The sequence below is a fragment of the Mus caroli genome, unplaced genomic scaffold, assembly GCF_978045245.1.
Source record: "Mus caroli unplaced genomic scaffold, Mus_caroli_1 scaffold_15, whole genome shotgun sequence".
Taxonomy (NCBI): Eukaryota; Metazoa; Chordata; class Mammalia; order Rodentia; family Muridae; genus Mus; species Mus caroli.
Genome location: NW_028227270.1, coordinates 47,450,603 through 47,473,709, shown reverse-complemented (window position 1 = coordinate 47,473,709; position 23,107 = coordinate 47,450,603). Strand labels below are relative to the sequence as shown.

The window sequence follows — 23,107 nt, the reverse complement described above, 5'->3', positions numbered from 1 at the left end:
CTCTAGAGATCCAGGATCCAGGCTGTCAGACTTCCACAGAAAGCTCTTTGAGCTGTTGGTCTACAGTTGCCCTTTTTTTTTTTTAAAGGTCTAGATGGGATTGTTCCCAGTGGCCTCATTTACCTGGTTTGTGATGACTCTGTTGCAAATGAGGTCTGCCAACGATGGTGTCAGGATGTGGATATGTTAAGGAGACACATACTGCCTGATAATCACTGCTTTCTTCTTTTTATTCCTAACTTGGCCCTGTTTGGCCCTGGATCCTTTCAGGTGGTTTTGTGTTTGCTGCAGTGGGCCATTCCTGCCATACAGCTAAATGCCTCAGCTCCAGTTCTTCCCCGAGCCCTGTTATACCAACTTGGGAGCTCAGTCTAAGCTTTTGTCCAGAGACACTGGAGCTCCTACAGCTTTCTTGGCTTTTCAGCTCTGAAATTCTTTTACTATCCTGACAGGAGCCTGGTTGCATTGGCATTATGCTCAAACTAGTACTAGTTTGTAGCCACTAGAGGGCACTAGCATCATTTGGCACCTGCTAGGCACCATGAGGGGCTGGGAAGTGAGGGGCTGGGTTAGAAGAGAGAGAGTCCTAGGAAACACTGAGGCCAGAGAAAAGCCTGGAGATCCTTCTTGTGGTTCAGATAAGAAAGGGCACACCAGGCTGGTGGCTTGTGAGGGTCCTGTCACCAGTGGGACTCCTTCCCTGTAGACAAAGGGCTAGATAATAAACACAGTTTAGTCAACAGGACCCACAGTGCAATATCAAACCTTTAGCCTAGAAATCTTTTTTTTTGAGTCCTGGGCTGTGCCAAGGCAATGTGAACTAAGGGTGGGGGGTGGAGGAGGCATCAAACAGCGTGTCTTAGGCTGCTGTTATAGCTCAGCCACAGAATTTGCCCTGGAGGAATCACGAATCAAGACAGTACCAGAATGTCGACTCCTCCTGGGCCTCCCCTCTTCCTGCGGAAACAGGACAAGGGAGAGGTCACTAGTTCGAGGAGGCTGAGAAGGGTGGTGTCCTGAGCTGGCGCCCTTCCTTTGTTTGTTTACTAAACACAGATTGTTGCTAGGGAATGTTCCAGCCAGCTGTGGTTCTCATAGGCTCCCACATGGAAACTTCCAGAGGGAGTTGGAGGGAGGCCTCCATGGAGGACGCCTCACCCTGCTTCTTTCACATTTAGCCATCCACCGAGACAAGGCTCTAGAGAAGACAGGGGTAGATCCTGAAGAAGTTTCTCTTCTGGGTTCCCCCTTGGGAATGTCACCTTGGTGTGTGGTAGGGAGTGGCCAGCCAGGTCATCTGAGACAAAATATAGTATAATAAGGTCACCAGCATGATTCCTATGGGTGACAGGAATATCACTGAGTGGTAAAAAGTTTGCTGGCAAAGAGTTCCTGCACAAGCTTTGCACAGGAGAATGTGATAAAAGATGTGCTGTAACTTTGTTTCTTGTAGGCAAGCTCCATGCTGTAGAGGGACAGATTGAAGGTTGTGGCTGAGATCTGAGTCCCCTCTGTGACCAGAGGGTTTTTTTTGTGTGTGTGTGTGTGACAGAAAAATGCTTTTAGGGTGGCCTCCTGGTACTCCATGTGACGGCTGGGGACTGGTTGTCCTTTAGGGTCTGTCTGTTTGGTAGGTTCAGGTACAAGGGAACCTGGCTTAATTGTACCCTGAGAACTACTTTACAGCCATAACCTCCCTATAATTGGCCTGTGTTCCAGGAATTCCCAACAATATGAGAATGGATGCTGGTGGTTTGGAGAAGATATGAGGGTAGTCACAGAGGGCCTGTGCACATCAGCCTTACGTCACTTGCTCCTCACTTGCCCTGCCTCTTGGGCTTTCTATCTGCCTACTGGTTTCTATTAGAACTGGTCTGTTCTAGTGTCACAGGGAAAGAGACAGAGCCCAGGCACTATAAGACTTCCTATGTCCTGGACCCTCACCCACCAATGTCCCAGGTTCTGAACATGCTCCTTATTACCCATCGCCACGAGGGAAGCATATTAGCCCTCAAATTAGCTTCAAGGAGTGGGAACAGATGCTGGACCATACTCTTGTCATGGTAGCATCAACAGCTGTGAGTTACCCTATGCCCAGCCCCACTGACCTATACCATAGTTGCAATCTGGTCTACAATAGATCAGGCACTAAAAGCCTCCGCAGCCACACACATATCCAGTCCTGCACCAGCTCCTATTCTGGTCCTCCTAGAATACAGCTTTTTGTCTTCCTCACAGTCATTTCTCTGTGCTCTGAACCTGCTTCTCGGTCCTGTGTCCATGTCCAGAATCCTGCATACTGCCCAGTTCATGCTGGAAGATGAAGAGAGCAAGACAGGTCCCGCACCAGGGTTTGGGTCAGCATACGGGCCTCTTGCAGGCTTATCCTACATCACTGATTCTTTTGGGACCTTCATTAGGCTTCCCCCCAACACATGTCATCCACAAAATCCAACCCTAGTATGCAGGATGGCTTTGGAAATCAGCACTACAAGCCAGGCCAGCAACCTTGAGCTCTTAGAAGGGCTGGGAAAAGGGACTTCTTGTTGAGTTAACTATCCATGTCCTGTTAAAATCCCTGCAGAGGCTCTTGTATATGCCTATGGCATTTCTCTTGCCTGGACACAAGGTAGCCTGCCTGCTGGCACAAGCTTAGGCTGTTGGGCATGGGACTTTGTTGGCTTCCTTTAGAGATGTTGTAAATGCTGGTCCACCTGGCCCAGAAATCAGGGGAAGAGATGGGGAGCCTCTGTACTTAGTACCTCCTTTTGTATATTATCCCAGGGACAGGAGGAGGAATGGAGGGGACAAAGACCTTCTTCTTCTGGTCACATAGGCTTAGATGGGCAAAACCCAAAGGTTCCTGAGAATCACATGGTCCCTGAAGCTCTAACTCAAACTGAGGTTGGAGAGTACCCGCCAACTGCTGCCTAACCATGTTTCAGGTGAACATATCCTGTGTTGTGGCCAACAGTAACTCTACTGCCAATGGAACCCACATATATTGCATGGTCTGGCCTGGTCTGGCCTAGTCCTACTTATATCCTAGGCCTTTCCCATATGGAAAACACCCACCACCAGGTGAACCACTTTGAGCCTCTGAAGCTATCATTCCAAGGTATAAACTACTCTTTCTTGAAGGCTTTTCTTTGTCCTTGGCCACATAAGACATTTTCAGGGCTTATGCACAGTGTGGCCAGTAGTTAGCTGGCTTGTCTGGGTCTCCAAAGTAAGTGTCTCTATGGGATATGCTCTCGGATGCTGCAGACATCAATGACTAGGAGTCCCAGGGTCTTTCCTTAGTCTCTGACACTGTCTGTTCTACTGGGAGACACTTTTCATCATGTCAGCCAGGTTCAGGGCTGTGTGTTCCTTGACAGCCCAGGTGATGGGTGGGGTGTTCATGTTCCACCTCATCGTGCACTTGATCGCAATTACCATCGATCCAGCTGACACCAATGTCCGACTCAAAAAGGACTACTCGGAGCCTGTGCCGGCCTTCGACAGGTCCAAACACACACATGTGATTCAGAACCAGTATTGCCACCTGTGTGAGGTTACCGCGTGAGTGGAGTCGGAGTTTGGGTATAGAGTCCTGCTGACCCGTGGCCCCACAGTTACCCAGATGGGCCTGGTGTTGCTGGGCACTAGCTTTCTGTGGCACTCCATGGAGGGCTCAGTCATGTGCTCACAGCCTCCTAGCAGGCTGCACTATACTGCCCTACCCTATAGGCTGACAGTCCTGCCTCCCAGTTCTCAATACCTCTCTCCCTTGGTGTGAAGAGCTGCAGTCTGAGGCCCAGTGTTGTCTTTCTCAGGTCATCTTTTACACACAGGCCCTTTGTGGTGATGGTGGTGGTGGTGGTGGTGGTGGTGGTGGTGGTAGTGGTGGTAGGTGGGTGGGTGGGGGTGCAAGCATGCTACTTCCTTGTGGTTTTTCTGATAAATCTCACGTTTCCAGTTGGGGAGGATGGAAGGCAATTTCAACTGATGCCTGATGAGGTCCAAAGTCCCCAGAACCTGAGCAGGATAGCACACTGACTTGCCTACAGGAAGGCACTGTAGGCACTGGGTGAACTACCAGCCTTCAACTCCTAGATAGAACTTTCAGGATCCCATCTAGCAAACAAGCCTACTTACAGGGAAGTCCTGGAATAATGCCCATGGGCACAGGCTCATCTCTCTGCCCAAGATGGCCTTGTCTTTTCTACAGACTTCCAGTTCCCCACTGTCTTCAGATGGAGGTCCCTCCCACCATTTCATGGTAGACACATGGTTCTCATGGTGCATTTGGGGCTAACAAGCTGTTTCTCCCAATTTCTCTTCCAGGAGCAAAAAAGCCAAACATTGCAGTGCCTGCAACAAATGTGTCTCTGGCTTTGACCACCACTGCAAATGGCTGAACAACTGCGTGGGCAGGAGAAACTACTGGTGAGGCACTCTCAGGGTCAAGGCTGTGACCTAGGGAGGGATCTGTGGCCTGGGATTCATAGGAATAGGTGACATGTGATGGAGTGGAGCGGGCCATAGACTCTGGGGAACAGCACAGGGAAAGGATGACCTTTGGGCCATGTCTCTGTTTACAGCGATGGCAGAGCATACTGCTTATGCTGCTGGGTTTGATATGTGTTTGGTGGGGCTGTTCCTAAACATGTGGGTCAAGTTCACACTCACAAAGTCCATAAATAGAGGGCTCATCATGAACAGTAGGGCAAAGCCTGGCCTAGCCTCCTAAGCTTACTTCAAAACTATCTACCTTCTCAGTGTCATGGCCACCAATGGAGGAACAGTGGCTAGACCCTTGAGCACAGGAGGAAAGTCCTGTGCTAGTCCATCTTAAGGCATCACCCTGCTCATGAATGCAGAATCCAGAGAGCTACTGGGCATAGAGGAGTGGTACTCAACCTTCCTAATGCTGTGACCCTTTAATACAGTTCTTCATGCTGTGGTTAACCCCCAACATAAAATTATTTTAGTTGTTACTTCATAACTGTAATTTTGCTACTGTTATGAATATTAATGTAAATATTTTTGGAGATAGAGGTTTGCCAAAGGAGTTTTGACTCACAAGTTGAGAACCCACTGGCCTAGGCTGTCCATCAGCGCTGTGAGTCCTGAAGATGAACAGGATATTGTAGCCCCTTACACCAAGCCATTCTTTCCCCTGCCCTGACAACACACTGGACTCTGATGTCCATCCAGGAAACAACTACTGTTACTAAGCATCTCAGTGTGGCCTCCAAATGATCACCATGGTTCTGACAGTGACTGGATGAGCCAGGAGATTCTTTCCCACTGTTCCTTTGAGAGCCTCCTACTGCCTGGTCACAGAGAACCATGAGATTTTTTTTTTTTTTTTTTTTTTTTTTGCTAACCAAAGCAGTTTCTGCGTGAGGTGTGGTCTGCCCATGAGTAGGGAGAAGGCAGAAGAAAGCACACTTGCTGTGGCATTGAGACATGGCCTTTGTGTGCCAAAATTGGGGTCAAGGGAAGAGCAGAGGGTGATATAGATGCCACCCATTCTCACTAGTTAGCACTGATTCTTACTATCGTCACTTTCTGTCCCCTCATTCTCCAAAGCCCAAGAAAGCTTGAGTGGAGTCAATGGCATTTAAAAAAAACATTTATTTATTTATTTATTTATTTACTTATTTATTTATGGTTTTTTTTTTTTTTTTGAGACAGGGTTTCTCTGTGTAGCCCTGGCTGTCCTGGAACTCACTCTGTAGACTAGGCTGGACTCGAACTCAGAAATCCGCCTGTCTCTGCCTCCCTAGGGCTGATATTAAAGGCATGCACCACTACTGCCTGGCTTTAAATATTTTTATTTTTGGTTCATGTATGAGGATGTTTTGTCTGCATGTATGTCTGGGCACCTCTTACTCTCAGAGGTCAGAAGAAGGCATTGTATCTCCCTGGAAATGGAGTTACAGATAGTTGTGAACCACCATGTATATACTGGGAATTGAACTCTGGTCCTCTGGAAGAGCAGTCAGTGCTCTTAACCACTGGGCCACCTCTCTTACCCTTCAATGGCATTTTGATATAATTTGGTCCAAGAATTAAATAGAAGTCCATCTCACAGTCCTAATAAACAGGAAGCCATATGGATATTGCAGAATGTGTACAAGAAAGTCTGGAGAAGCTCACACAGTGCATGGGAAGGCAGTGAATGAAGAAGGTAGAGGAGAGGAGGGAAGAGGAGGAAAGAAGAGGAGGAAGAAGAACAAGGAAAAAGGAGAACAAGAAGAGAGAACAAAAAGAGAGAGAAGAGGAAGAATAGCAATGAGGAGGTAGAGAAAGAGAACAAGAAGAGGAAGAACAAGGAGAATAAGAAGTATAACAAGAAGAAACAGAAGAAAAAGAAGAAAAAGAAGTAGAAGAAGAAAAGGAAGAGGAGAGGAAGAACAGAGTCAACAAGAACAAGAACAAAATCAAAGACAAGAAAACAAGAAAGGCTGTGATTTCCATGTGTCCATGATTAGAGCACGCTTGCTGGAAGCTGTTCTGTCTACCTAGATGTTAGTCTGCCATCTTGGGGCTTAACTTTTCCTATTGGATGGAAATGGCATTCTTGTCTAGACTACAGGATGGAAGGACATGCGGACTCAGGTATAAGGCTATGGGAAACATGGAGCAATACAATCATGAGCCAGAATCTACCTAGAGTATGTGAAAGACGTGGTAGAAAGAACACAAGGAGTGAGAGTGGAGAAGACACCAAAAGACTTTGGGTTCTGTGCTTCCATATTACCACACCAGGCCTGTGTGTTGATCTCATGTACTCAGCTAGGTCTTAGTCTGTCCTAACCTCCCACTTGCTCATCTCTGAGCAGCATACTCTCATGCAGGTTCTTTTTCTGCTCTGTGGCCTCAGCTGCAGTTGGAATTCTTGGTGTGATGATTATCTTGTGTTATATCTGCATCCAGTACTTTGTCAACCCAGATGAGCTTCGCACGGATCCTCTCTATAAAGGTACCCTTCTGATGCTCAGGGACTGCTACTGCCTGGTTCCCATGTGCCGAGGATGTAGGCTTCCAGGCCTCACCTCAACCCATCTATATTCCCTCACTCTCCAGTTGACCTGAAAGCAGGGATTAGAGTGAGGTATACCCTGACCCTTCAGTCAGTCTTGAACACCTAGACAGTGGACTATTTAGCAGTGCTGGGTGGAGAAAGCAGGTGCCTATCTTGTAGGAGACAACTACTTGTAGACAGGAACAGAAGAGAGTGTATATGTCTAGCCACAGATTCTGAGGGGGGAAGCTCAGTGATTCTATGATTACATAGGTCCAGAAGTCCAAGCCCATGACATAAATTTCTGAAACAAGCAAGAAAAGAAAGGGATTGGGTTGAACATGGCCTCCAAAATGTTTCCAAGTCCTGACCTAGACATGAGATGGCACACTATTTGAAAAAAGTGTCTCTGTGGATATGGCTAGAAATTTTGAGCTAAGAAGCTCATCCTAGGCCCCTCATGTTCCCAAATCCAATGCCAATGTCTTCAGGAGAAACAAGAGAAAATACAGACTTGCAAAGGACCTATGGAGGTAGGACTCATAGGCTGGGCAATATGGCCACAAGCCCAGGAGTCCTCAGGGCAGGAAGAGGATAGAAGGGCCGTCCTCTGATTTCAGGCTTGTGGCTTACAGAAATGAGAGGGTTACTGTATAGCCTAAGTGCTACCAGCTTATGATCACTTGTTACAATATCCCTAAGATACTGACACAGGTGACACAAGTGGGATGTTCCTTTGCTGGTTATCCTATGGGACAGGGGGTGCCAGCCCACCTCTGCTCCAAGCACCATTGGCATCTACCCAAGTCCTGCTACAGGAGAGGTTAGGACCTGTGTGCCACTTGTCTTGGGGGCATCCCTAGAGCCAACATGACAGAAAGTTCTTTTAAGAAAGAGATTTGTGAGATCCATGTGGAAGGACCTCAGCTTCGGTATCCCCTGTAACTACTTAGAATTTCTTGGTACTCCTTAGCATGTTCTGGAAAACACAAAAATGGCCCCTTCGTTAATAATGTTATTACATTTCCCTAAACAATTGCCATGTTGCACAATTAGAGAAAGGGAAAGGAAAGAAAAAAGAAGGGAATAGAGAACCATGGCCACTGACCATGACATCAGATGTAGTGCAGAGATAGAGCACATCACTTCTAGGAGTAGACTTTTGATTCTTTGAGTATGAGTGGAGATCACTTCCTGGCTTGTCATTCCAGGACCCTACAGAGTCTATGGCCTGAGCTCAGGATCTTGTGGGCTTGAGTTCACCTTGCCATCACTGAGTAAGGGACATCTGTGAGTTGGTATCTGGTGGCCCAGCCCACAAGGCAGCATATAGTATTCTGTTTTCAGATTGCACACATACGAGTTCAATCTAGAAAGAGCTTAGCACCATTCTAGAATGTGATATGGGTCAACATGCTTGGGCTTGGGTCAGGTCCTCCACTGTTCTGTCATACAGCCTTGGAAATCCCTTATCCACAGTCTTGATCTTGAGGGCCATAGTGAACAGTGTTCAAGAAATGCACAGAGAGGGCTTGGTCTTCATCGATGTCTGTGAGGTGAATGGGGTGGATGAGGAGAGGGGCTGGCTCTGCATCCCAGTATTCAGGAACATCTTTATATCGTCCTGAATTAATAAAGTGGGAATCATAGTGCTAGCCACAGCCAGTGGGCCCATAGAGCAGGGCAAAACCCATCCCTTGGCTGGCTGTCCTCACTCACCCTAGCAAGTGCTATCCCTCTGCTTACCTGACCACAGGTGCTGCAGTTTGGATAGATGATGGATGGACATGTCTCTCTGTCTTCGTAGAGATCACCTCTGAGAACACATGGCTGCTGTTCCTCTCACTGTGGCCTGTGCCTGTGAAGACCCCCATAGTCCTTTCCATCGCGGTGATGGCACTGCTGCTAGCTATTGCCAGCTTTGTGATGCTTGGACACCTGCTCATCTTCCACTTATACCTGAGTATGTACTACTCTAGTCTTGCCACTTTAGTTCACCTGTCTTGAGAGAGACAGTGCCTTGGGAAGCCTTGTCAGAGATGAGTTCATAGAAAAAGGACAGACTATAGGAAAGAGATACCAAAAGAAGTCCAGCAAGTCCAGCAAGGAACTGAACTCATGTTCAGAGGTCCACAGAAAGCACAGGAGACACTAAAATACACAGAGGTAAGGAAATATGACTATTATGTAAGAATAGGACACTAGGAGCAGGAAGATTTAGGAAAGCAACAAGCAGAAATTATAACAATGAAACTTAAGCTCAAAGGACTGGTTTCCCTCATCCAAATAGAGCCAAAGAGGAGACTCTATACCCACAAATATGTGTCAGACAACTTTTATGGTATTATGACCATCTCCCTAAGAAAGTGTTGAGTTAGAGCCACCTCTTCTGTACATAAGGTTTTTGCTGCAGGGAAACTTCTTTGGTCTCTTGCAATGGTAGGCCTGGCTACTCCTGCAGTTCAGGTTTCCTCCAGCTTCACTTATCCAAACCTTAATGGTGGTACAGACCTTGCCCGAGGCTATGATAACAGTGCCTAGCAGAGTGTTAGCCTTCTCCCATGGAAAGATCCCATTTATGACCAATGGTCCTTGCCAGAAGCATGACGATAAACCTAAAGAGCTTAACACACACTTTTGACTTCAGCATTGTTGATGACTTGAGACTTATATTCCTCATCTTCCTCCCAGTCCCTCTCCTCCTTTCTTCTTCTCTCTCCTCCTTCTCTCTCTCCCTCCTTTTCCAAGTATAGTGAAGACCCGTGGATTAAATCTTGTTGCTTTAATTTGAAGTTATATTTTTAGGTTGTATATAGGAATGTGTTTGTGTATATATGTTTGGATGTACTTGTAGAGTGGGAGAGAACCAAGCTTCAAACTTACTTTAGCTGAGCCTATATGCTTCAACAGAACACCATATGCTATTTTTTTTTTAAATAACAAGGCTAGGAGAATATCTCATATTCCCTGTGACTTAAACACTCAGAATGATGTATCTGGGTTTCTTTTAAAGTTCTCCACTACTTTTATAGATAGGAATTTTTTAAAGCCCATTATTTCTCATGTCTAAATGCTTTCAGATTTATTAGAAATGCCATCTTTCCTAGCACCTGACCTTATGTAGAACACATTTTCTTCTTTATCTAGATGTCCCTCCCTCTCTTTCAGAGTTAGGTCCAGTACCTGGTGTCATGTCAATTCTCCCTACAGAACCTGCACCCATAGGTCTTGAGGATTATAGGTCCACACTGACCCAGGAACACAAATTCAGTGTTAGCCACTTTCCCTTTCCACTTTATAGCAAGGACTTTGTGCCTACCATAGGTCAGCCCAAGGTAAGGGAGGGGCAATTGTGCATCTGTGGAAGAAGTTTGGAGTCATCCCCATTCTGGTAGAGAGGGGTCAATGGCATTGAGGCACATTGTGTAGACAGCAGTTTACTGAGACATGTTCAAGTGTACTGCGGGTGATACCACATCTCCATACCCTGGAGAAGAAGTCAGCTGCTGCCACCACTCGTGATAGGTTCATAGGGACAAGTGAGAACAGGACAAATTATGACCAGTGACAGCTGGAACTGGTGTGATACTAAGGATAGGGTTGTTCAGTATGAGGAGAGTAGAAAGTGTTCCTCTGAGAGGGAAGAACCGGAGTCAGGCTGAACATGTTGAGTTTAGACACCAAGTATTTCCAGGACACGCTGGTTATTGTTATATATTAGTAATCCTGCCCCAAACTATAGCTCTCACTCATCACTGTGGGGCCAAGGTAAACACAGCTCAGCCGAGTCCTCTTCAGGGCACTCACCACTATAAGATTCTTCTTCTAAACTCTCTGAAAGATGAATGGCAGATGAGTCACTGATCTGCCACTTTGCTCTGATCCTTCCTGATGGACTGCAAAGTTTCTCACAACAGTGACTGGCCTCATGGAAGGAGCAGGACAGCAGAATACCCTGGCCATGGATAAGGCTCACTGAAAGCTTTAGTCTGTAGATCTAGCCTACACTCAAGGACTGGATCTCTCAAGGTACAAGCACCCATGTGGATGGCCCTCTATCAGGCACCAAATGGACTGGAGATTTGAGGGCCCAATGCCCTGTAAGTGTGGGAAGCTGAAGGACCTTCAGTGGAGGGATGAGAGAGAGTGTGGTCATGCTGGGTGAGGAACAATGTGTTGAATCCAGTGGCGAAAGAGCAGAATCTATACATCGCCAGAGCTAGCTGTTGGTACCTAAAGGACATACGGGGACATTACTCATCCTTGGACATCAGCTGGCTTCCTTCCCTGGGAAGAAGTAATCTTTTAATAAGAATGAAGGAAGGGGGGCCTGCAGGCTTACTCTGACATAGGTGCTGGGAGCTAACAAGACTGAATCACAGCTGGGTGGGTCTAGGGAGATTCATCACTCTTAATAGCATAAAGCCAAATTCTGTAGGACCTTTGGGGGATGAGGTGGCTCACCCCATCTGCTACTTGAGCTACAGATAGGGCAATTGGGTGACCCTGTAGTGCCTCAGGATACTTGCAAACCATCTGTCCCCGTATAAGTTGGTTTTGAAAAATTAGACCCCCTCCCTGGAAATGTGGAGCTGAGATAGGCACTTACAACTATCTTCTTAAAAACAAAAAACAAAACAAAACAACCCCCCCCAAGAACCCCAATCTTCTTGAAGTAACCCAAATTGCTTCTGATGGGTGTGGTTGCCAAGGTCCCAGCCTGTGCCAAGGTTGCTCGCTATGCTTCATATTTGTTGGTATCCCTGAGCTGAGTAAGAGCACCTCGGGTGAAGTGACTACACAGGTCAGGGGAAGCAGGTATAGGATGAGTAGACTTCAGGGTCAGCTCAGGGGTCCATTATTTCTACCAGCAGGACTTCTGTTGCCCCTAAGTAGATGATAGGCTTCCATAATCCTTGGACAAAGTAGTCTTTCCTGAGCCTGCCCCCTTAGAGCCATCCCAGGAGGTTCTGGAGTAGTCATGATGCAGAAAGCAGGGGACTCATGAGAGGTCCCACAGTCCAACTTCTCTGGGACACCACATCTCTATGCTAAATTAGATGCTTTGTCTTGGGCAAAAGGGAACAGTCAGGTTCTGTCTCACATAAAATATGCAGAACATTGCTTGTCTGGCCTGACATACATGGTCTTCTTCCTGTTCTTGGGACATGCAAAGCAAGTCAGTCATTCCCTGGCAAGGTGGACTGCATACTGTACATGAGATTCTGTGTGATATTTTGCGTGGCTGCTGAGTGACCCTGTCCTTTCCTGCCCTCTCCTTTTAAGTTAGTAAGAATATGAGCACATTTGACTACCTGATGAAGACTCGATTCCAGAAGAATCCACATCCAGCAGAGAAGAAAGAGCTACCTCTACAGAAGAAGGGGGACCTTCCCCAGGTGTGCTTGTCCCTTCGTGCCATGCTCATGGAGGGGCTGAGGCCAATGTGCGGAGGTACCCTAGACCTTCCAGATTTGCACTGATATCACTGTTGATTCTGTCCTGAGACTCATTGGGAGTGTGTGGTGTAGTGTGGTCTGTATACATAGTATATAATGTATACATGCATATGTGCAGTGTTTTCATGTATGGTGTTTCTATGTGGTATGTAATGTAGATGATGCATGATGTAAGTGTAGTATAGCTGTGTCAATGTATATAATATGTGTGTCTATGTATGGCAATAATGCATATATGTTATATGTATAATATGTGATATATGATATGTTATATATCTTTGTGATGTGTGATGTTTCTGTGTGATGTGTAGTGTTTATGTGGCATATGGTGCATTATGTGGTATGTGTTTTGTCTATAGGTTGTATATGGTATGTGATGCATCTGTGTGGTATGTATCTATGAGTGGTGTTTGTGTGGTGTGTGATGTATATGGTATGGGGTATGCCTGTGTAGGAAGTGGGTGTATGGTGAGTTTGTGTGCTAGGTCTGTGCATGTGTGGTGTGTCTGTGTGGTCTGTGATGTATGTGTGTGTGTGTGTGTGTGTGTGTGTACATGTGTATGGCAGATGAGGCGTTGGTGTGTTTGTGTGATGTTTCTATGTGGTGTGTAGTGTTTGGTGTATAATATTTGGTGTGTGTGGTGTGACAATATAGTGTGTGAAGTGTATTATGTCTTTATGTGGTATGTCTGTGTGGTGTGTGGCACAGTATCTCTGTGCCACCCACACTCCTGGGCAGGCCTCATCCTTAGGAGTAGTTAACTAATACAAATTATACTTCATGTTTTGTTTGCTTGTTTTTTTGTGCATGTGTATGTGCATGTGTGTGTGTCCTTCTGATTTTGTTTTTATTTTGTTTCTAAGGGACATAAAGAACATTATGTGGAGTCTGAAAGGGAGAGAAAAGATTATAATTAAAGTATATTGTATGGAATTCTCAAATAAAGAAAACAAGAAAAAGGGGAGGAGAAGGAAGAAAGCCGTCTCACACAAACTCAGGTTTCAGAGGATGGAGGAAGCCACTGAGTAACACCAGGATTAACTTGACACTAAAGCCAGACAGTGTCAGCACAAGAGAAGACTATACTGAGCTAAAGATATCCAGGAAACAAGCAAAACACATGAAACACCATCTAACCAACACATACTAGTAAAGCACACATAGGGTTGTACACCGTGAATAAGTGATGTTTGTTCTAGAAACGCAGTTATTTAACACTGTAAGTCAATTGTGTAATAAAATACTAACAGAATAAAGGCCAAGAACCTTTGGATCATGCCAACCCATACAAAAATTGAATGTGGACTATATTCAAACCCCACTTCTGATTAAAAAGAAAATAACCACAACCCAAGAATAAGATGGAAACTGAAGATTTCTTTGTTCTGACACTTTCATGACAAAAGAGTGACCTTCCACTCTGAGCTGGGAACAGATGAGGACACCCACTCTCACCACCTTTGACATCATACTAAAGCCAGTGCAATGATAGCTTAAGGCATACAGTGAACAACAGGAAACCGTTTGTTTATAGGCAACATAATTCTTAAAAATTGTGTAAACTGGTAGCTTAACATCTTTGCAAAAGCCTTATACCAGATAAATGGAATAAAGGCCCAGAATTACACCTTTCATTTCTGTTCAGCTTGTGTTAAACAAAGATGTCAGTGTAAACTGGGAAGATGGCTTCCCTGGCTGGCCCTGAGATGAATATAGCCAAGGCTGAAAATCATTTTGAGTTCTTCACGCTGGCAAAACATCTAAAGTCAACCACAGGTCTAAGTTTGAGAGCTAAATTATAACATTTTTAGAGAGAAAAAAAATCTTGTGACTAAAAAATCAGTAATTTCCACCAATATAACAGTGAGATAAATGTCTGGATGAGACAATGGAATTTATGAAACATAAAGTTTTATTTCCAAAAGCTCTCATTAAGAAAATGAAATACAAGCCATTGTCAAGGTGTTTCTAAACCACACACTTGTACCAAAAATACTAATGGCTTTCTAATGAAATGGACCTGAATCTGATCAGATCCTTCACTAAGGAGAATATGGATGTCAAGGAAGCCTGTGGAGGATGGTAGACATTTGATAAGACCATGATAAGATACCCACACACTCACCAGCTAACCTCCATCAAAATGTCTGACAGAACCATGTTAGTGACAAAGCAGAGGGACCAGAAGGCTTCCCCCAAGGAGCAGAAGGTGAAATGGAAATATAAATTCACCAGTGTGAGAGCAGTAGGCAGACCTTAGAAATCTGTATAAAAAGTATTACCCAGCCAGCTGTCAGGCCCTCTCCCACCCAGCCATGGAGAAAGGAAAACACATGTGTACATAAAGATGTTTCTGAGGAAGCGTGCTCTCTAAGGAAGGACACTGTGCCCCGAATAATGTCCTTCCCAGGAGCTGTCTCTCAAAACTGAAGGTGGGCTCTAGTTGTGAAGGGCAGGCAGGAAGTCCACCATAGCCATAAGTACTTTCCTCTCTCAGCTGTGCACTTTCTTTTGCTCCACAGGAAAAGAGTCACAACTGGGCCTGGCCTAAGTCCCCACCCAGGTGAGTGGCAGCCTCCTGGTGGTATTTTATCTGAAAAATGGTTATTGGCTCTTAGCCCAAAGGGCTTTAGAAAATAGTTCATTTGTGGTGTGATGTTTCGAATGACAGAATGGCATAGCATAAAACACAGCTGTTTCCCTCAGCTTACTGACATTTATAGCAGGTTATGTGGCTGTACAAACTGAAAAGTTTCCTTCACAGCTGTACTATCATTGGTAAGCATAAAATAAGACTGCTTTGTGTGCATGTGTGTTCATGCATATTTGTATGCACATGTGTACGGAGGCCGGAGATTGATTGATGTCTTCCTTGATTGCTTTCCATTTTACTTTTTTTTTTTCGTAGTAGCCTTTCTTTCTTTCTTTCTTTCTTTCTTTCTTTCTTTCTTTCTTTCTTTCTTTCTTTCTTTCTTTCTTTCTTTCTTTCTTCCTTCCTTCCTTTCTCTCTTTCTCTCTCTCTCTCTGTCTCTCTCTCTTGCTTTCCTTCTCTCTTTCTTTCATTAGATACATTTTACTTTTTGAGATCCATTATCTCTATTTCTTTCTTTCCTTCTCTCTCTCTCTCTCTCTCTCTCTCTCTCTCTCTCTCTCTCTCTCTCTCTCCTCACAGCCCCCACCCCCCAGGTGCTTGTTGACCTGGCTAGATTTGCAGACCAGGGAACTCCAGGGATCCTTCCATCTCTACTTTCCCAGTCCTGGAATTACAGGCATGTGTTACTACATCTGGCTTTTCACATGTGTGTTAGGGATGACATTCATACTCTCATGTTTGCAGGGCAAGCGCTTTACCCACTAATCTGTTTCCCTAGTTCTGTCTGCTTATTTTTCTGCATCCATGTATAGCATGTGGGAAGCCATGTACCTATCTATCACCCTCTAACAGTGCCTGGCTTAGATTATAAGATCCTAAGAGCCAGATTTTGTCACCGAATTCATTCTTGAGTCAAGGAGGTATTGAGTAAGAATGCTCACAAGAGACATCTCTGCCTAAGAGCAAGGTACACGCCACCAGAACTGTAAGACAGAAGCTGGCCTCAACACAGAGGGTAGACTCCTGTTTTATAGTGTACTCTATCCTCATTTTTTATATAGCCAAGAAAATCCGTAGCAGAGACATGGTTACACAGAGTAATGGAACATCCCACCTTGGCTTTCTGCTGTGCTTTCTCTTGGCATCACATGCAGAGATGTGTATTTTAAGCAGTTAACACACAAAGTCTTTTTCAGATTTGTACATTTGACCCTCTCAGTTCTGTCTCCTCTAGGGCCAGTTAATACAAATTAAAGAAAAAAAATTAGACATTCACTTGAGCCTCCTTAGACAGACACACATATGCATTCCCCTATCCAGCCCTCAGTCGTCGTCCCCCAGTCAAGAGAGCAGGTGATACAGGGGTCTGCTGAGAAGGCTAGAAATAGTTACTCTGTTCTAGGTCAGCGAGGTCTGTCCTCAAGTCAGTGCCCTATACAGGGCTGTCCTAGATCAGCATTGAGATATTTATTTATTTATTTATTTATTTATTTATTTATTTATTTATTTATTCATTTGAGACAGGGTTTCTCTGTATAGCCCTCCTGGCTGTCCTGGAACTAACTTTGTAGACCAGGCTGACCTTGAACTCAGAAATCTGCCTGCCTCTGCCTCCCGAGTGCTGGTATTAAAGGCGTGCGCCACCACACCGGGCTGAGACTTCTCTAGTTGCCTCTCTGATGGCCAAGCCTTGGGGTGGAGGTGGAGCTCTGTCATAAGCTCAGGAGGCTATTCTTCTGAGGGGAAAGTTATGGCCTCTCCATGAGGTGATAGCCCAGAGTTAAGGACAAGACAGGAAATAGAAGAAAGACTCTTCACTCCTGTCTGGTGGAGGAAAGATCTATTCTCCATGATTCTCTGAGAATTAAGTCTCTCGGGAGCCCCACAAGGCACAGACTGGTGATGGATCTTGCCAATGTCCCAGTCTCTATGTCATGAGCCAGAGAGCATCACTAGGCTGCCTCTTGCCAATATAATTGTCATGGATTATTAGACAATACTCACCTATGGTGGATAGGAAGATTTAATGCTTACCTGATTCTTAAACATTAAAACTCTGGTATCTCCTCATTGCTTCAACTTTTCACAAGAGCCCCCCATTAAATAAAAATATTCATGTCCCCTCTTAATAACATGCCAAGGTAACATTTGAGCACAGCATCTAGCCCTGGCTGGCTTTAAAGCCACTATGTATCCAAGGTCATCCTTAGCTACATGGTGAGTTCAAGACTTGCCTGGATTACAGAATGAGGCCCTGTCTCAAAAAAACAAAATAACAACATAAATCCATCCCATAATATACAAGGCTGGAGAGATGACCTAATGCTTAAGAGCCCTTGAAGAGGACCTGGGCTCTCAACATCTACATGGTAGTTCACAGCCATCTGTAACTCTAGTTCCAGGAGATCTGATACTGCCTTCTGACCTCCATAGGCATCAGACACAGACATGGTACACATACATACACGTAAGTAGAACATTCATACACTTAAAACAAATCTTTTTTAAAAACCATATAAAAAGTTCACTCCCCCACAAGTCTGAAGCATCCTCCTTACTGTTTTCAGAACATATCACAGATGCCCCCTCAGTATACTACATAAGGATACAGTCGTTCCGGGCAAAGCTCCATATCCTCCTAAACTGGGACCATGGCACCGGGTTGTGTGAGACATTGCTCCCAGTGTGTGTTCAGGCTGTGTCTGGGAGCAACTTTGCTAACACTTTCATGAAGCACTGCCTGTTAGGCAGAGGTAATGGTAGCTTGGAAGATGTCCATTCTGCATCTCTCCAATCTTCCCACAAAGCCTTAACAATTCACATTCTTTTCAACTCCACTCTTTTTGTCCAAAGACGAAGAGCCAGTCCATCTTTGCAGGTCTTTATCAGCCTTGATAGTACTTCCAGAATCAGACCATAGCCGGGACTAACTAAATTGCCCAGAACGCCCCTACCTAGATAGGACTAACTCAGAAAAGCTTCATTGCTGCCATCTAGTCACGTGGGCAGCTCTTGTCACCTGTCTGGCTGAGTGTCAGTTGAGTGCGCCCTTTGGCTACACTTGTTCCTACACTAGACATGGTTTAGGGCCAAACATTATTAATTTTGAATACAAACAAATTTATGTTAAACTTAATAAGTACTAACGGTATTACTTTTAGTTTTATTCAGATGAAATGTATAGTATTTTGGCCCATTTGATTTTAGTAGCAATGAGAATAGTGAGAAACTTTCATGTGTGAAAGCCAATCTCTCACTGTATCTCTCAGGCAGGCCTCAAGCTTCTAAATTCAAGGGATCCCTGCTTTTGTCAACTAAAAGTGGGGGTACAAACCCATGTCACGGAGCCTGACTCAAGAACAAACATTTTCTCAAGAACAAACATTTTAAAGTGTTTTGGCCAGTTGGATGTTTTGTTGTTGTTGTTGTTGTTGTTAAAAGTAGCTTTCCAATATGAATGGTTCTTTTCCTACAAAGGAAGCAGTAGATCATTTTCAAAATGTGTTTATGGTGTCTTCTCATACTGTGGAGTCCATAAAGTTTGGAAGTTACAAAATTCTTTCTGCTTCACTTTAAAAATAAAAGTTATCCTCACCTAAGGTTGTATAAGCACCTTTCAGGACACTTTGCTAATGTTTTTTTGCTGATATCACAAAACACTTTGCTAGTTTTATTTGTTGTTTTACATTTTTGTTTTTAAGTTATTTTAGTTTTTTTTTTTTTAAAGTTCTTCACAGTTTTATTCTTTGTGCACAAAGACTAGCATGATCGGTTCCACTTGGTAGTCAGTCAAATCCATTCAAGATCGCTTAGTCCAACTTAATGAAGCCTGTGTCCTTCGCGTACTGTCGGAAGCACTGGCGGCACATGTTCAGCCCGTATTTGCGGATCAGACTGTGGTGGTTAGAGCAGATGTGGCAAGAGCGGGAACCCTGGCCAAACTTCTGTGGGTGACTCCAGTAGAGCTGCTGGTGACCCATCTTGCCTTCAGACGCCCGACGAGGAGAAAGGACTTTAGTTTTTTAATTTGATGATATATACAAGATAAGATTATCCCCTCCCAACAATGTAACTATTAGTTGCCACCTCATTACAAATACACATTTTCCAGTTCTCTAGTTCCCTCACACACTGGCCGGCATCTCAGCTTATGTGCTTCTGCTATTCACGAGTTCTTCAGCACCTCTGTGCCTGTGTAGTATAAGACCTCATCTCCCTGTTTTAATCTCCAGCAGCACACTTCCCTCCTAAGACTTCGCTGTACTTTTGGCAATTCTTTCACCATTTATTTCTCCCATATACGCTTTAAAAATCACTTTGCTTTGCTGAAAAACACAAATTTTGGTCTGGAGTTGCATTAAATACACTCTTTTCTTGATAGAAGCTAGTGTTTGGAATAGTGAAGGCCCTGGTAGCCTGTCTCTACAGGTGAAGAATAGGCTGGCCCTGTGGCCCCTTCCCATCCTTTGCGCCCAGGAAGTTTATACCTTGCAGAAAATTTCTCCCATCAGCCCATTTCTCCCCGCAGTGACGGGTCAGTGGTACTCCTGGGACTAAAATCATAGTTGAAGGTTCACACTTCATTCATACATATACTGACAGTTGCTTTAGGTTTTTCCATTCATTGGTCAATGAGGATAGCTTATTCCAGGAAAGAATCATTTTCTTTTAAATAACTAATTTTTTTGTTCTAAATTGGTTTCTTAGAAACTTGATTGGCACTACTATTGTGTATTCAAATCATTATGAATGTTGGTTTGAAATATTACCTAATCCTTTAAGCAGACTTCCAAAGTGTTTTTTTTTTTCCTTTGTTTCTGACTACCAAGTGGATGCACATTATAGAAAAAAGTTTAAACAGTCTTTCTTTTTAGTTCTCTCTCATCAGATATTTAACTCTCTGTTTAAATCATACCTGTCACTCTTGGGGCCTACTTCTTAAACGCCACATTTTTGTCAACATGGTTAGAAGAAAAAGAACCATGTTCTGTTGGTATATGACCTCATCTTTGGAGTATACACATGCCTCATTTCTGAAATATTATTTTTACTTTATAGTATATATTCTTTCCCAGTCTGATGATGAGTTAGCCTTGCATTGGAAAGTTCAGCATGTGTGCGTTTGACAGATCACAGGGCATAGTCACAATTCTCAAAATGCAACGTTCAGTATAACCTGCTTTTTCATACCACACCCAGCAGGGCTCCAGGGACTTGGATCTGGTGGGCGTGGTGAAGTAATGAATAACAGACAAACAGGCAGGTACACAGAGAGCTGGCATCAGGTGGTCTGGGAGCTCTTCTGGAGAAACTGCACCCTAGAGGCTCAGCATGTTTATTACATAGAATTGAGCAAAAAGGCGGCGTTATTGCATACAGCTAGTTAAGGAGACAGGGTTACTGCTTACAGATAGTAAAGAGGCAGGGTTTATGATATACATCTGGATCGAGGGTACGGATTTAGTTAATATCAGTGAGAGAAGCCTCCATGAGGTGTGTGGGGTGGCATTCTTCATGCCATAATTATCCAGGAGGGAGAGAGCTATAGTGGACATATTCTGCATACACTCTCAGCATTTGTACTAGGTCCCCTGAGGACCACTCTGACATCCCTCTGAACCCCATCCTAGTGAGAAGGCTTTGCTAGGTCTGAGGCTTTGGGGTCCTTATCACGACTGGCTCCTGTCAACACATACATTCACCCAAGGACTTGACACACTCTGGGGTTTCTTGAGTGTCTGTACTTTCAGATACAGAAACTGTTTCTATGACAACCTAACAGTGTGGATGTAGATAATAAACAACAGACACTGGTCTGTTTTGGCATATCACAGCCCAAGTTTCAGAGAACATGGTTATTGTCTTAGTCCTATGTGATACTGGACCAGTCACAAGTACAAGCAAGAGCACATGGTCTATAGTGTCAATCACAGTTATTGCTTAGCAGAGAATTCTAGGCCCCAACCTCACAGAGCTCTTTTTCTAGTGGTTGTTAGACCACGTAGTGGGACTATTTCCTGTGACGCCTGTATCTGTTGTAAAAGATTCCATGAAATAGATGGATAGAAATAGGAAGCAAACAGGAACAAAGGCTGGGATTTCACATAGGAGGAATGTTCTTGTCTGATTTGAGGGGGTTCCGGTCAGCTGTTGCCTGCCAGGTGGCTTGAATTGGTTTTCTGGTGCTGCAGAAGACATTAGCACAAACTCATTGTCTCCACACATAGCTAGGCTCTCCAGTGTCCCACAGGCTGCATTGCCTCTTATCGGTCAATGTTACCCAGAGGGGGTGAGGAAGAATCTGGCCAAGTGCTTTCAGGAAGCAATCACTTTTCCTGAGATTTCTGATTCCACCCTCCATGCTGTAGGCAGCATAGCTAGCACTGTTGTTCTCAGGTGTTGAGTCTCTGAGTTCTTCTGCCTTCTAGCTCAATGTGATTAACATTAGCACTCCCTGCATACTCCTGGCCAGCCTCCTACATTAGCCTCCTGGATCTGCCACAAGAAACTCCCATAAGTCAGAAATGCTGGGTACATGTGGTGTGACCTTTTATCCATTTGCAAACACAGGGGATTAGACTTGGCAAAATAGGGTCTGACACAGAGCCCAAGCAGTGTGAGGATGCACCTTTCTGTGTTTACCACTGGCTAGAAGTCAAGGTCCATCACACTAGAATCCAATCATGGTTCCCCATTGTGTAGTACACATGGCTATTGCTCCAAGATGCTGGGATCTGAGATTCTTTGACTTCAATGATGGGGTCTTTCTTAAGCTGACGTGTCTGTCTTTCCTCTTTAGGGTGGGGTCCCAGAAGTTCCTGATGTCTACTCTTTCGCCGAAGTCAAGTGTGTGTTTTGTGGCTTCACCTCCAAAGACCTGCCACAGTGAAGGTGAATAGAGAGTGCTGACGGGTCCTCTAGGACATAGGCCTTAAGTCACCTGTAGATCCACAGTTCCCCCATCCTGAGGAAAGAGTGATGCATTGAACTCCTGCCTGTCTGATACTGTTTTACAGTTATGGAATAGTACTCAGATAAAATTTGCAATTTTAAAAATTTAAACCTTTGTCCCTACAAAAGTGAGAAACAGAGGGACAGAAATTCTTAACTATGAGGTGTCTGGGGGACAAGAAGAAGTGGGGAGTGGAAAACAAAGTACAGAAATGAAACTACTAAAATGGAAGCAGCATTTAGACACGTTAGTGTCGCACACTGAAGCTTACGATTGTAACAGATATCCAGAACTAAGATTTACAGTTGAGTGTTGAAAACAGATGGCTAAGTGGCCAGTCATGTTCCCTGACATAATGGCACAACTTAGAAGACATTGGTTTTGCTGTGGTACAAAATTAATACTAGAAACTGTACTTCTAATTTGGAATTTTGATCTCTTCCTAGGCTAGTGGCAAGGATGAGCCCTTCTTTCATGATGGAAGCACCAAGGTATCAGCCCAAGATCATGAGGAGACCCTTCTACTCTGTGGTGCATGATGCTGCTGAGCCATGATCTTCAGTAGAATATGTGTATTATGTGTATTTTGGACTTAAGATATTTTCAATTTATGATGAGCTCCTCAGAATGCAAAGCCGTTGTCATTGAAGAATCATCTATATAGAAGAATGTTAGCAGTGATAGAGTATAGGTGTTAAGTAAATATGCATTTTCACTTTCAACTTTTCTAGATGTTTGAAAATTTTCATAATAAAATGTTGATGTATGACTTGGTAAAAATAAACATGGCAAAAGTTCATGTATTATGTTGTGTGTAATGTGGTATATAGTGTGTAATGTATGCATAATAATTTTGTGTTGATATGTTGTCTGTGGTACCTATAGTATCTGCTGTATCTGTGTAGGATGTGGAATGTTGTGTGTCTGTGTGGTGTGTGAGATGTCTGTGATATATCTGTGTGGTGTGTCTGGAGTATGCTAAGTAGATGCCTGCTGTGTGATGTATGTGCTGTGTATGTCTGTGTGGTATGTGGTGCATCTTTGTTGTATGTGATATGTCTGTGATGTATCTGTGTAGAGTGTT

General features: G+C 44.3%; 1 protein-coding gene and 1 pseudogene across 3 annotated transcripts in view; one reads left to right on the top strand and one right to left on the bottom strand.

Moving 5' to 3' along the window:
- LOC110308199 (palmitoyltransferase ZDHHC11) overlaps nucleotides 1-22,778 on the top strand; it is a 28,986-nt gene extending 6,208 nt beyond the window's left edge. For 2 of the 3 annotated variants that reach the window (XM_021180590.3, XM_021180589.1), the window contains exons 3-10: nucleotides 3,386-3,564; nucleotides 4,330-4,431; nucleotides 6,852-6,976; nucleotides 8,826-8,981; nucleotides 12,305-12,417; nucleotides 15,001-15,041; nucleotides 21,871-21,962; nucleotides 22,470-22,778. In XM_021180590.3, coding sequence (XP_021036249.1) covers nucleotides 3,386-3,564; nucleotides 4,330-4,431; nucleotides 6,852-6,976; nucleotides 8,826-8,981; nucleotides 12,305-12,417; nucleotides 15,001-15,041; nucleotides 21,871-21,962; nucleotides 22,470-22,474 — 813 coding nt within the window. In that variant the 3' untranslated portion in view covers nucleotides 22,475-22,778. Of the gene's footprint in view, nucleotides 1-3,385; nucleotides 3,565-4,329; nucleotides 4,432-6,851; nucleotides 6,977-8,825; nucleotides 8,982-12,304; nucleotides 12,473-15,000; nucleotides 15,042-21,870; nucleotides 21,963-22,469 lie in introns of those variants that run through there. The other variant, XM_021180591.1, reaches the window with a different exon arrangement.
- Nucleotides 18,881-19,059, bottom strand: LOC110308200 (small ribosomal subunit protein uS14 pseudogene; annotated as a pseudogene).
- Nucleotides 22,779-23,107: the final 329 nt, after the last annotated feature.